Source organism: Coturnix japonica, chromosome 9, assembly GCF_001577835.2.
Source record: "Coturnix japonica isolate 7356 chromosome 9, Coturnix japonica 2.1, whole genome shotgun sequence".
In the NCBI taxonomy this organism is placed as follows: Eukaryota; Metazoa; Chordata; class Aves; order Galliformes; family Phasianidae; genus Coturnix; species Coturnix japonica.
In genome coordinates this window covers 2,365,021-2,379,655 of record NC_029524.1, presented here as the reverse complement: position 1 = coordinate 2,379,655, position 14,635 = coordinate 2,365,021, and the positions used below count along the sequence as shown (strand labels likewise).

The window sequence follows — 14,635 nt, the reverse complement described above, 5'->3', positions numbered from 1 at the left end:
AGCGCTGTTGTTGCAGTAGGAGAGGGAGAACACACTTTGAATATAGAAAAAGAGTAGACCATGTACTGAGAATTGCTTTGCAAAGGTTTGGGGATCAGCCTTTGCCTTGTGAGAGCTGTGGGAAAAGTGAATGAAAAGTGTGGTACATTTTGGTGTCTTTATAGAACTATTTCATAGAACTGTGGAGTGTCTCGGGTTGGAAAGAGGAACTATAGAGGTCACTTAGTCCAACTCCTACCTCCATGATTTTATTCAGATGTCTGAGCTTATTATCCAGGATCAGCCCTGTGTGCCTGTTTGGTGTTAAAGAAAGCGGATGATTCGCTTTTTCCAAGGAAGAGGGAAAAATTGATGTTTCCTGAAAATTATAGCCTTTGATTTAACATGGAACTAACAGCGTCCTGCTTCATCACCTCAAACCACTAACACTGTGTGCATGGGTCTTGGCTGAGAGCGTGTGGTTTAACTCTAGCTGAGTCTGACTGATGTCAGTTTGCACCTCGGGTTTCAGTGCTGAAGCACGTAAAGTAAGAACTATTGGGGAAGATGGTATATTTAGCCACTTCTGCAGCCTGTCTAATTTTAGCACTCTTGGTAGTGGTGGTGGGTGCTTCCTTTCCCATGTTACCCCTGGCCTATTACAAGCCAAGGACAGATTGTCTGTCATGTAGCCAGTAGGGAAATAGATTCTGTTATAGATCATGTTTCTCAATTAAAGTATTACAAGGCAGAAGATCCTGGTGGTACTGAAAGATACTTTGTATATCAGTTAAAAAAGGAAGGCCTGGCTCCAGGAGTGAGCCCCAATCTTTAGATGCTCTCCTTGTGAAGAGAGAGAAGACTTGGTATGCTTCTACATGAAGCCATTTGCCATTTTTTGCCTGTAAAAATCAAAGCCAAGAAAACAACCTACTGGTTTTGACGTGGTCTCCTACTGAGTCCCTGTGCCCTTTCTGGAGAGTGCAGCATCTGCTTAGAGCTGACCAGGATGATGATCAAGGAGAGTTCTCTGCGGAGGGACCCAGACTTGGGAGGGGAGCTGGCCTTGCTTGCCAAGGGCTGTGACTTTGTTCTCCCATCTCGGTTCAAGAAGAGGCTGAAGTCATTCCAGCAGGCCCAGGTTTGATCGCTTGGTGTTTCTTTCACTTTTTCTGTCGCTTTGTATTTTTTTTTATTGGATTAGAGAATCAAACCGCGTCCCCTCTAGGCGTGTCTATTTGGAGAAAGGTATTTGCAGCTAGATACCAGGAGGTTTAAAAATAAACCTTCCAGGCTTCCAGTGTGGAGTTAAAATCTCGTTGTAAACAAGGGGAAAAAATTAACAGCAAGGGCAGTGGTTTAATAGGGAGAAGCAGTGGAAGTCTATTAAATCTTTTTTGCCATTTATTTGCTATTTTTAAGAAAAGCCCTGTTTGTGTGGTTGCTCCGAATGTGTCTTGTTGCACGTGGAATGGCCACAGCTTTCTGCTGCAGTCAGAGGGCTGCACTTCTCTGCTACTCAGGTTTGTGTGCAGATCTGCCTGCTTGATTTTGGTGAAGATTTTAACATCCCAGAGTGCTTAATTGGGCTCTTTCCTAGTCTCTGTGGGCTGTGGCTGAAGGCAAATATAGCCACAGAAATGAAAATTGCACTAAAGATATGTTGCTTGGTAAACCCCATCTTCTACACTCGTGTTCTGGGACAGCCAGAAAAGATTGGAGCGATTTGTGCTATGCCACCAGGTCAGCGTGTAGCCACCCCGCATTCATAGTGAGGTGTGCTGGAATCTGCCCACTTAGGGCTTCATCCCCGTTAAAATAGTGACCCAGTGACAATATTAAAAGTTGAAATTAACAGTGGTGCAGCTGTTTCCTAATGAACTGCTATTAAAATAATTCCAGAGTCTACTGTAGCATGAGGCACATTTTTTTCATGATTTCTGGTGACAGGTTAAAGCACGTGTATAAGGTTAATCTCTGGAACATGTTTTTTGCTCCCTAGGGGAGAATTGTATGAAGTAATGATGTGTAGTAATGGTTTGGGCGGAGACCATGAGCAATTTAGAAGACTAATGAGAACCATGCAGTGCAGCTAAGAATGTTCCACTCTCCAGCACTGGCTTAGTTGTGTTTATCTGACCACCTAAGGATATGATCAGGGTGTGGTTTTCAGGGAGGAGAGATCAGATCTCCAAGTAGACCGAGTGGAAAAGTTGGTGAGCCTTTGGAAGGTGAGTCCTGTCCAGGCTGAGCGCAGTGAGGCCGACTGCTTTGGGGCTGCAGATCCAAGGCAGGCGAGCTGATGCAGTGGGCAGCTGCAGCTGGAAGGAGATGGGCTTCCTCCTCTCTCTTTCAAGTGCTTGCTCCCTTTTGCATCCTTCTCACTGTGTCACTGGGCTCACTAATCTGTTTTCTGCCTTTCTCAGCAGCTTAAATCAATCTGTGGAGGGGTCTGGCAAGGTTGGTAAGCAGCAGCAACATCTGTTCAGGAGTGGAGGGCAGAGATGGGAATTCTCCCTCTTGGCTGCTGTGAAATGTTAATTTTTGTGCCTTTCAGAGCTTTACCTTGTGTTAAACTGGGTGTATGAGGTGACCTAAGAGTAAGGGTAATTGGATTTGCTAAGTACAGGAAAAAGTGCTTGAGGGAAGAAATGTGGAAAGGCAGCAATAGGGGCTGGAGGACAGTGACAGATGGCCACGTGTAGATGTTAGCAATGGATGGAAATGTATTTTTATTTTTTTTTATGAAAGGATCAGAGAGCCTTCTGTAGCATTAATGGTAGGAAGAGGCCTCTGAAGGCCTCTAATCCAGCATCTCGCATGTAGGAGGATAGAAGGACTAGCACTGACAGTAGATCACATCAGCACTGGCTTTTTATGAGTCTTGGAAACTCCTCAGGCACAGGGATTCCCCCCAGCCCTTTCAGTGGCCTCTTCCTGGCCGTATTACTCTCACTTAACTTGTGGTTCCCACTGTCCACCACTCCAGAACTGCAGCTTAAGGCTGTTCCTTTTGTACACCATGCATTGCTCCTACCACAGCCTGGTGCATCGTTTGCTTTTATCTGCAGTCAGGCCATGCTGCAGGCTCCTTTTCAGCCTGGTGCACCTCACATCCTTTACAGCAGAGCTGCTGCACAGCCAGGGGGTTCCCAGCTGGGGGTTACAGTGCCCAGCTGCAGAGCTTGGCACTTCTAGAGGCAGCTGAAGGTTGGCTGAGGTCTCCTGTGCCCAAGGTTCTGCCTTTTACCTTGCTGACCTTCCCCCTAGGTAGGTGTCATCTGTGCGCTGGGACAGAGAAGAGCTGCAGAGGGGGTTATACTCCTGTTGTCCCTTTGAGTGCAAATGATCTCTGATGGCCTTGTATCCTCCGTGGAGCTTCCAGTATATCAGTCACAGGAAGAGCAGTGTAATATCTGTAGGCACATTAGCAAGTGGAGGCGTGAGATCGGTACTTTCAGAACTCAGCTGGATAAGGCCATTAGGAACTTGATCTAGGCTTAGAGTTGGGCTCGTGTCCCTTCCCACCTACGTTCTCTGTGTTACACAGTTTGTTTTCATTTGTTTTGCTGCAATGGGACTCTGCTTCTGCTGGTGAGTTTGCAGCAGAAAATACAAATCTATCCAGAAATGCAGTTTATCGTTGCTTCTCCATGATGCTGGCACTCATATGCATAAGAGCCTTTGGTGTGTGGTGTTTTTTTTCCATTTCCTTTGAGATGGGAAAGAGGCAGCAGGAGGATATAATTATGGGAAAGGAGTTCAGGAAAAGAAGGGAAAGTCTTGGGCTGTTGATACAAATCGGCTCTGGAGAACTGATTATCTCTGAGGATGGCCTGCGTCCAGTTACCATCAGACTTCAGTAAGACAGGAACAGTAAAAAGGAAAGGAGACATTAAGTCAGCATTGTGGACTGCGAGTAACCAGGCTGAGTCACTGTACCCTAGGAAAGGGTCGGAGAATCATATTTGGAAGAAAACAAATAACTGGTAAATTCAAAGACCCTGGTGGGGATGAAAGGTCGGGAGAAAAGAACAGAAAATATTACAGCACTTAATGTGATACTGCTGCTCCCTGGAGTTGTCTGCTGCCTGAGAGACAGACTGTGATGGGGGAGCTTTTCTGCTTTGTTTGTGTAGCTACAGCGCGGCTGCTTTTCTGTCTGCTTTATTTATAGTGCAGATGTCACTGTTTTAGCCTGTCCCTAAATAAATGGTATGACTGGCAAGAGATGATACAGTGGATAGACAGATTTTACTGGTAGGTAGTGTAAACCACCCTACAAAGCACTATTAAAAAACATTTTTGGATGTTGCTTTCTTATATTAAAAAAAAAGGCCATTAGCTGTTGGTAGTGAAGATTTCTGTAGCATTCATGGTTTACTTCCGTAGCAGCCATTCTTGGAAATGCACCCCTCTTCTGGAGAAACGCTCTGCTGATCAGGCAGCATTTTGGGTTCACTTCCTGCAGTGAGGATCCCTTTCCTACTAAGGATGTTACAGATCTCCCCTCATATTGCTTCCTTTATTTTTTCCACGAGCTGTTCACAAATACTTGTCATTAACTCCCTGCTGTGTCCGTAGCAGTTGACATCTGGATATACCCATCCCAGGAGCATTTTCACACAGTGCTGGCTTTTTTTCTTCTTTTTTTTTTTTTTTTTAGCAGGAAACAAAAAATCCAAGATTATTCTCAGGAGCAGAATCTTTAGAGCTGATTACTGCATGTTGTCCTTGTTGTTGCTGACAGCTCATTCCTTATATGAAAAGAGGACGACAAAGTTAAAAAATGCTCTTTCTATTTGTGCAGTGGAACCTCCCAGAAGGAAGCAATCAATGAGCTCAGTGTCCACCTCGTGTGCCTTGGACTGAGCTGGAGTTACTGGCCAAGCCTTACTGGGAAGATCAGCTGCAAACTTATGTCTGTACAGGTTTCCAACTTCGAGGCTTAGGAGCATTCCCTCTATGTGTCCTATAGATCTATGGACCTGTCCAACCTCTGTGTTGCTTTGTGGCTGTGCATCAGAATTCACACTGATCCTGGGGTGCCTGGCTTGTGTCTTACGTGAGCTAATGCCAAAGCTCGCTGCCTGAATTGCCCTGCTTCCAGAAAGTGGGGGTCAGAGCAAAGGGGCTGTGTTATGGGATGTTCAGCTGGAGTCCTGCTCTGTGAGCTATGGGATGTGCACTACATAGAAGAAAACGACACAGTGCTGTTATGGCAGCGTGCTCTGGGGATCTGCCTACGAAGAAGAAAATAGTGTTTCTTAATTCACTTGTGCTGTAAGGGAATGAATGTAAGGGAAGTGAAGAGTCTTCTGAAAGAACACTGTTTCTTTTTGTTCTGTGGACATTTTTTGCTAAATTTAAGTCATTTCTTTTATTTCTTTGAAGTCCTGGCAACTGGGAGTTCGTGTTTGCATCAGAGGGATTAATGAGCAATAAACCTGTTCCTGAGAAGTGGGTCTTCAAGACAAACCGGTGTTAAGTCCTATTATAGGAGCTGAGTGGCTGGAGATGGCACCCTGATGTCTGTTCCAGCTTTGTTGTGTATGAATGTGGCACTGTTAGAGAGCAGCACGGCTTTTCCCGGTGCTGGAATCTGGGCAGTGAAACAACCCCGAGTTGGGTCGTGGCCGGAAACCTCCCGTATCTGGTCAGTGCAGACGGGGTGCGACAGGCTGCACAAACAAACAGTGCCGTGCCTGTGCCTTCCTGCTGCCCACATCACTAGCTTGGTTTAGAAAGCAACTTCCCAAGTAGTTGGAGACCTCTTGTAAAGGAAGGAGAGGAAGACAAACTCCATGTTAATGCAGAGCACATAGAACTGTAGAGCAGTTACAGTACAAGAGTGTGCTTGGGCTGGCATATGTGTATCAGCATGTGTTCATGCTCCTGAAATGGGTCCTTTTGGAAGAAGGAAGAGGTCCTTCCTATTTCAAAGGAAGCAGAGGAGTGAAGAGGAAGAGAATGTTTCCATCTGTGATTTTTCCAGATCTCTGAGGAACAGATTATGAAGTGATTGAAAAACTGCAAAGAAAGTGGCTCAAGGAAGCTTTTACAATTCGTATTTCTTCAGCTCCCTGTGGCAAGTTGGGTTGTTCAATGTGTGTTAAGGGAAAGCTCCAAGTTTCTGGAAAATATGAAGGCTAAGAATTTAGTCAGTTCATCATAGACATTCTTTGGTATTTAGTAAACTTAGTCTTGGATACTATATCCTAAAACAATTTTGTTTTGAACTATTTAGAGTAAATAAACTGAAAGTTACAGCTGTATTTACTTGACTATTTCCTTATTAGCCTCTTATCACATATGTTGTTACATTAATAATAGCTCTTACATTTGAACCGTTGTGCAATAGGCAGTCCTGTTGCCTTTTCTCAAGAGAGCATGTGTTCATGGGGGGGCAATGAATGTTCTTTTTAATCTCCAGAGATTCCAGTGTCTGAGTTCTGCTGTTTATATTGGAATGTCTGTTTGTGGGGCAGAGTGGCAACGCAGTGAGTGGTATAAGAAACAGCTCGTGTTGCCCCTGTTCTACAGTACTGAACTGCGGAGTGTCTTCTCTTGTGATTAAGCAGTGGTATAATCCACAGCTGCAAACAAAATGCACCAAAACTGTGTGGAAGCTGCCTTAGATGTAACATGTGTCTGACCAATGTTTGATATTGCAATGTTTCTTAAATTTATTAAGACAAACATTTTTATCCCTTCAGTGGATGGTTTAATTTTTTTCTTTTTCATGCTGTTTAAAAACAAAAAGTATTTATTCATTGTGTTTTCAGGTTCAAAGTAAGCAAGAGAAGAAACCTGGAACGTCATCCCCGGTCCCTTTGAACTCAGTGGTTAGCCCTTGTGCTCTGCCTGTGAATAAAGCCACCAGCAGTACCCCTTTGTCCGTAAACATTCCACGTTTCTACTTCCCCAAAGGACTTCCGAATGTCTGCACTAATCATGAAGAGATCATTGCCAGGATTGAAGAAGCCTTCGCAGAGTTTGAAGATGAGAAAGCCAACATCTGTGAAATGGGAAAAATTGCAAAGGTAACCTCTCTAGATTTCTTCCCTTCTTGGAAAGGGAGAAAGGCTGAAACTAAAGCTAATAAAATACCTTTTTCTTTCCCCATTTTTAAAGTGAAAAACAAACTGAAATTCTTTTACTCTGATTTTTGCTTTTTTCCTTTTTAGATTAAGAAAATAATTAACAGAAATGCGTTCAGTTAAATTGTCCGTGGGAGGAGATTGCTGTTTGTCGTGACTGATATGTGCTCCATCTTTCTCTGATTTGCAAATGGTTCTTCCAGGCTTTTTAGCAAATAAAAAACGCATTTGTTTTTCTCTTTCTCCATAGTTATGCTTAGAAGACATGTAAATGTAAAGTGCCTCCATGGCTTCAGATAGTGCTGGTTTCCTTCTCTGTGGCTAGCTGTCCAACTGATCTAAACATGATCTATGTACACTGCAGCAGTATTGCTTGAAAAAGGAGTTTCCAACCTATGCCACCTTGAGCACAGCAGAAGAGGGAAGTGCTTAGTAAGCCCTACTTCACTGAGATGCATATGTTTAATATCCACAATGTCAGCAGACTTGGAGTTGCTACAGTCTGCTAATGATTTCTTGGCTTCAGAGAACAAAACACAGCACTTGTGTGGGAGCACGCTGCAGATGGGCTGTTCTGTTTTCCTCCTCTTCCATCGTGGTTTTTAGTAATGTTAATCTTAAGACTGGCAGTTGTCAGATGCACCTCATATGTTCAACTTGTCCTGTGCATGAGTGCATCTGCGGCACTATAGATTGAGCAGTGATGTTCTGGCCAAGGGGAGCACTTGTTTTCTAAGAGGGAAGTTTAGGTTTGTTTTTAGAGTGGTTTGCTTGTAAGCAGTCTCTGAAAACAAACAGAATTTGTTAGCTTGACCAAAATAAGTTTTGAAACTGATTTTATGGCAAGACAGACTAAGTGTAGCTGGTCATATTCAATCTGGGGAAAGCAGGAGAGCTTCTGCCTTTCTGTCTGGTCTCTGCAACCATCTCTAAATGGATGTGCTCTGTGCTGTTCAGTTGCTCTGTAGCTTGCTGCTCTTCTGTGGAATTACTGGGACTGGTATATGTTTGGAGGCTCTAAAGGAAATGCAAGAGAGCCAGCTACACAAAGAAAACTGCAGAAAATAAATGTTATTTTTTCCTTGGAATAGCAAGCACCTGTGGAAATACAGTCACCTGACAGAAGAATGGCTTAATCCTAATGTGTTTATTACTATTCTGAAAGCTACCCAGGTAGAAATGTTAATGCAGAGGTTACTTAGAATGTTGCGTTCAGAGAGTCCTGCTGGAATTGGCCTCTTTCCATTTGTGCTTTCATATTCTATTATCTTGCTGAGATTTAGCAGTGTTGTGAATGGGCTGCTCAGGGTAGAAGGCTGTGCACTGATAACTGAGGGATTGGAATCATTTCACATGCAGACATTCAATTGCTAATTATCTGAGGTGTTCCTGCCCATGGCAGCGGTGTTGGAATTAAATGATCTTTGAGGCCCATTCTAACCCACTTGGCAAAGTGATTCTGCGAAGAGTCCCTGACTGTTTCTGGATGGACAGGGTGTATTTCTCAGTTACTTACAGAGGCATATAAGGGTAGGTTCTGAACCTTAGTACACAGTAAACAGCTTTTTGACTAAGCTGCATGTCATTACTTTTTCATTTCCTGTATGTGAAAGTCCTCAAGGTGAATTCAGTGTATGAACAATTCCGTGTGACTTCTTTTTGTTCCTGTGTTTTGTTGCAGATATGTGGCTGCCCACTCTACTGGAAAGCACCTATGTTCAGTGCATCAGGAGGACAAAGGACGGGATGTGTATCTGTGCACTCATTTGTGTCTTTGTGGAGAAAGTAAGTATAGAAAATGCGAATTTATTTTTCTAGAGGAAAGTAAATCTGCCATAGAAGACTCTTTTCCCTTTTCTGCCATACTTTTGAAAGCTTTGTCCTTTTTTATTTTTTAGAGTGAAAATAAAATGCTTAAAATCTGTTTGTTTCCTTTCCTATAAATTCCTGAACACTGATGCTATGCGATGTACATCAGCAGAATTAACGTTAGTTGTATAGATAATCAACCACGCTGTTTTGTTTGATGTATGAAATATATTAATGCACTCCTAGGAATGTCAGCTATTGTGAGATAGCTGATGGATGTTAATGATTCCTGGATATGTGTATCTGAGGCCTTGTTGATGCACTGGTGAGCCTGATTTGGGAATGGGGAGAGGAAGCCTGTTGCAGGGCAGGAAGAAGGAACGTGAAATAAAAGCATCATACAAGTAGGCCAAACTCAGCTTTGATGGTTATTACCTTCCTCATGCACACTTTAATAACTGTGTGGGTTTTGGCAATTGTTTCCTTATACTGCTGTCAAACCCTCTTTTTGAACTTGAAAGCTCTTACATATATCATGCTTGGAGTTGGAGCTGCTGGGTGGAACAGACCTGTTCTCTTGCCTAATCATTTTCCTCCAGGACAATTCAGTCTTTGTGAAACACCTGAACAGTATCTCCACTTCCTATCCAGTGATTCTTCTACTTTTTGACATAATGGTCACCATTTAGATTCTTGAAATAGTCTTGAAATCTGAGTTCAAAGTATTTCCTGTGATAATGTTGTCAAAACAGCCAAGCTAACTTGGTAAAATTGCCCAGATGTTAGGGATGTCTGGTAAGTTTTTCTTGACAAGAGCAACATTTTTCCTTCCTGAAGTTCCTCCAGCTGATCCAAATTAATCCCTTATGTATGATACTACATATTTTTGCTCCCACTGATTTGTGCATCCTTCAGATTATTGCAAACTGTGGTTGTGCTCCTTTTCTGTATTCCTTTAATCCACGCAGCTTCCAAGCTCTTTTAAAAATGTTTTCTTCACTGTGATTTCTCTCTAAAGAAATTAATTTAAATTTTTTTTAAAATTTAATTTAATTTTCATTTAATATTTTTCTTTGTCCTCCCTTCTGACAGTTGTAACAATTAATTCTGGAAACATGATGCTCGGAAATAAAGGTAGTGTTCTCTATGAAGTTGCATTATGACTATATGAACACGGCCTTAATTTCAAATCAGGAATGTGTAATCGCTTAAGTCTATTTTTAAGCATCTCAGTAATTGGTCTGACTTTTCAGAAGGCTGCGTGCATACCAGGCTCACTTGAAGTCAATAGGAATTGCTGTGTATGTGATTCTTCTGAGAATTGGAGCTTTTAGTTGGGTGTTAAAACATGGCTTTGGGATTTGTCTTTGTGTGTGATTTAAAAATGAAAAAACACCTTTTTCATGCAGCTGATTCAGAATGTATTTGTTAACTGACAGCAAGAGGTGAACATGAAGCTAACAGAATGGATTGTCTACCGCTAGTTCCCCTTTTTGTTTTCTCTGACAGACTTAAAAGGTGCTCCCACCCACCCTTTCATATATTTATTTATTTTGTAAAATCTCCTTTTGATAAAGTGTAATCAGACCAGGATTAGTGGCAAGCCAAGTAGTGTGATATCTGCAGGAAGACTAGAGATATTTCAGTGCTGTTTTATCATTTGCATGCCTCTCTAAATTCTCAGCCCTACTAGTTCTTTCATAGTATCATAGAATCATAGAATAGCTCAGGTTGGAAAAGACCTTAAAGATCAAGTCCAACCACAACCCAACCATTCTACCCTAACACTAACAACCATCCACTAAATCATGTCTCTGAGCACCACATCCAAACCGTTTTTAAACACATCCAGGGATGGCGACTCAACCACCTCCCTGGGGAGCCCATTGCAATGCTTATCAACCCTTTCTATAAAGAAGTTCTTCCTGATATCCAACCTAAACTTACCCTGGTGCAACTTTCTTCTCCATAACTTCTTGTGCACGGCAGCCAGCTGTGCCATAATTAATAAGAGATGCTCATTTTCTGTTTGGAGAGTGTTTATTTTCTGGCTTGAGGTTCAGTCGCTGCAGTTTCACAGTATCCTCCAACACTGAAATGTAGTGACAAGGCTGAATTAGGAAGCGTGTCTGTTATGGTACTCCATTAGGTTGGTCCTGTTGACTTCAAAAGAGATCAGTGAGCTTGCAGTATTTTGAAAAGTCAGGTTTCTTACTAAGATGCCATTGAATCAAAATAGGAGTCTTCAGAAAGCAATATCTTGCTATCACAGGAATGTTAATGTGAAAAAATTTCCACTGAGCAGAAGCTCGGTGCTGCCAGGAGATGCTGAAGATTCTTGGTGCTAGTATTGAGGTCAGCTTTGCATAATGCATAGTGTACATGTATTGCATAACGTGTGATAAGGCACTTGATCGCCTAGCTGTGATTTATGGTTGTCCTGTGAGATGCAAAGCAGCTGGAGTAACTTTTCATCTCTCTCACAGGATCTTGCATAACTGCCATGATGACGCATCCAGATTTGCTTACCTTGTTGCAAAGCCGAACTGTGCTTACCTTGAGCAGGAGGACTTCATCCCGCTGCTTCAGGTACCTGCACTCAGCAGTGAAGTGATGGGAAGGGGGAGAAATGTTTGTTTCTTAACTGCTTTATTCTCATATCCCTAAATGTTTACCAAAAACATGTGGACCATTGGTTGAACGGGGGTGTGTTACTTTAGAGAGCAGTTGTCATTGAATTTGTCTAGCCAGACTATCAGATAAAATATCACATGGAAATCTGTGCAAAAAAAACCCTTGCAGTTCCAACTGGCCTGTGTGTGTCTGTACCTGTTAGTACTGAATTTCCACTGTGGCTTTTTTTCTGATATTCAGGCAAAATGTCTGCATCACGCTTTTATTTCTTAGCATTCAGGCCAAAGTCTGTGCATCCTATTTCATTTCTTTCTTTCTCTTCAGATGTGGTATTTTTAGCAGAGCAACTATGAAAGCAAAGTATTGTGGCCATTTAGGCAGGCTCTGAATAGATTTAGCTCTTCTACAGTTTCTCCGTAAATTGGGTCCATCTGCTTCTCTGATCATCTGTAGATTTTTATTTTTTCCTCAAGCTATTCCATAATATCCTTAGTTTTAACGCACTTTCTTGCCCTCTGTAAAACAAACAAACCAAACCTCAGTAGAGATGCTTTGCTAGGGAAAGATTTTTTTCCTGTACTGGATGTTTGTGTGTCTCAAACAAGGCTGACTGGGACTGCAATGGGTAAATTTTTTCATATTCTTCTTCACCTTTTCTCCACTGGGCATACTGCCTTTCTTGACTGATAGCAGCTCTACTTCTTAGCTACTGATTCATCCAAAGACATGTACAGTCTTGTCATTCAACCAGATGCTAGCAGTATTATACTATATGACACTGTCATGCTAGACATCAGGTGAGACTGGCCAAAACCTGGTTGTATTACGCCCCTAAGGGCACTGTATCGGCTCCGTCCCTTTGCCACATCATGGTATAAGCAGCAGAATTCTGTACACCTTTTAAAGGGTAGAGGAGTCATTAGACACGTAGAGTTACACAGACATTTTGATACATAGAGGATCTGAGCTGATTGATTCAAGATCTAAGCAATTTCTGTATATGTCTGGTCATGCATTTTTTAGTAGGTTTGGCACGAGTGAGTATTTGACTTATGAAATGCTGACCTTATATAACTCCATGTCAATTTTGAATGAAATTGGTGAAGTCAATTTTGGGAGAGCACTGATAATGTCTGTGGGCTGTCTACGTTACATATAAACTTTCACTGTTAAGGAGGATGTGAAAGGCAACTTTCTCAGCCTTTCAAAGAGCACTCATTAGTGACACTAAGCTCTAACAGATATCAGTGTCTTCAATGAATGGAAAAAATGGTTTTGGAGAAGAGGTGGTTGCATGGTCAACTAACTAATTTTTTATCTCCAATAAAAATGAGTTTTCATCCACTCACTAACTCTCTTCCTTTGTTTTTCTGTCCTTAAGTAAATCAATATGGCCCAACAGGTGCGTATTGCCCAGAAAATGTATTGTACTTGTATTTCTAGAAGGTTCACTTCATAGTTTTAAAGATATAATTTCAGTTTTATTGTTAACGCTGAAAAAGTAAGCAAAAGTAATGGTTTGTAAAAAAACAAAACCAAAACCCAGTAGCATCTGAACTTTAAATAAAGGGAACGGAAAATCTGTTTCATTTTGTTTGGTCTTATCTTGCAGGATGTGGTAGAAACACACCCTGGTCTGACGTTCCTGAAGGATGCTCCAGAATTCCATTCCCGGTATATTACAACGGTAGGCCGGCTTGTTTCATCTCCTGTCACAGTGCTGCACTAATCCTCCTTTTGTTATTTGTCACTCTTCCCGGATCATTCATTTATTTCAAAAATACATGTTTTTTATATTGCTAGCAAGAAATTACATTCAGAATTTCTTCAGAACAAAAAAAAAATAAAAAAAATCAGTCTGTGTGTAAGAGGTCATTCACAATGGTAGTAGTGATTCTTTCTGGTCTTAAACAAATCTTTAGAACAATTTTGGCCTTTAGTTATATTGGAGGAAAATAAGAGTGATTCTTCTTTGGTCTTTGAGAGCTACTAAGTTCCCCCTATTACTGCAGGGCTGCTGTGGCCTAGGAGGCCTTATGTTTGAAGATTTCTGTCACTTAGGCATGGGGAGTCTGATTGTTCCATGGTACAAGGCACCCATTACACCATTGTCTAAATCTCCTTCATCTTGCTTGCCAGAACACCTCTATAGTCAATCTGAATCACTGAATTATTGTGACTGCTGCTGGTTGATCCGTAGCTGTGTTCCAGCTCTGCAGTCAGAAGTTGGACTTGTGCCTTACTTGAAGAAGTTTGTACTTCTTTTTTTTTTTTTTTTTTAAGCCTGTGTTAAAGTTCTGTGTGCAAGAACTTCTTTATGGTGAGGCTGATGGAGCACTGGAACAGGCTGCTCAGGGGGGTTGTGGAGTCTCCTTCTTTTGAGATATTCAAGACCCTCCTGGATGCCTGCCTGTGCAACCTGGTGTAGGGAACCTGCTTTGGCAGGGGGTTGGACTCGATCTCTGGAGGTCCCTTCCAACCCCTATGATTCTGTGATCTTTAGTCCATGTGGAGCAAGACAGCAGATATGTTGGGCATAGTACCTGGTCAGAGTAGGTATAACAAATGTCCAAGTCATTATGAGAACTCAGGAGTTGGTGAATTGCTGTGATTTCTGGGCCACACCAGGTGCTGTGTGTGTTCTGGTCTGAGAGATAGCTGTGTTTCAGAATAACTGAAATCTAGGCTACTAGTAAAAAGAGAACATCTTTTCTTTCTTTTTTCCTTGCAACTTCCCTTGTACTTGGATGAGCTTTGTCCTGTATGACAGTCACAAATTCAGGCACAGAAGTGGATTCTTCACGTGTATGTGAAACTTCTCAGTGCTTCTTGATTCTGCTCATCTCTTCTGTGCTTTCTTACTTCCATTTGAGAGACACCCCTACACATAATGTGGTTCACAGTGGTGGTTTCCTAAGTTTTCTCTCTGGCGCCCAGGAAATGATGGTGCTGGTGTTTGAAGTGAACAGTGTGTGGCAGTGAGCCTTACAAAGCTGCAATGTCTCTCACAAACTTCTTGTTCCTGTAGAACAGCTCTGTTTTGGGTGTCTCTTCTGACAAAGAGATTCCTTTTGAGCTCTGTGTTTGGCCTTGGCTGGGTTGCTGAGCTGGAG

General features: G+C 42.2%; 1 protein-coding gene across 7 annotated transcripts in view; it reads left to right on the top strand.

Annotated features, from left to right (window-relative positions):
- The window catches only part of PPP2R3A (protein phosphatase 2 regulatory subunit B''alpha), a 54,903-nt gene that overhangs the window by 18,414 nt on the left and 21,854 nt on the right, over window positions 1–14,635 (top strand). For 6 of the 7 annotated variants that reach the window (XR_001557061.2, XR_001557060.2, XM_015870978.2 and 3 more), the window contains exons 3-6: window positions 6,765–7,022; window positions 8,761–8,864; window positions 11,375–11,477; window positions 13,135–13,209. Coding sequence is in view for 5 of the 7 variants with exons in the window: in XM_015870978.2 (XP_015726464.1) it covers window positions 6,765–7,022; window positions 8,761–8,864; window positions 11,375–11,477; window positions 13,135–13,209 (540 nt within the window). In the remaining 2 variants the exon portion in view is untranslated. Of the gene's footprint in view, window positions 1–732; window positions 1,121–6,764; window positions 7,023–8,760; window positions 8,865–11,374; window positions 11,478–13,134; window positions 13,210–14,635 lie in introns of those variants that run through there. The other variant, XM_015870979.2, reaches the window with a different exon arrangement.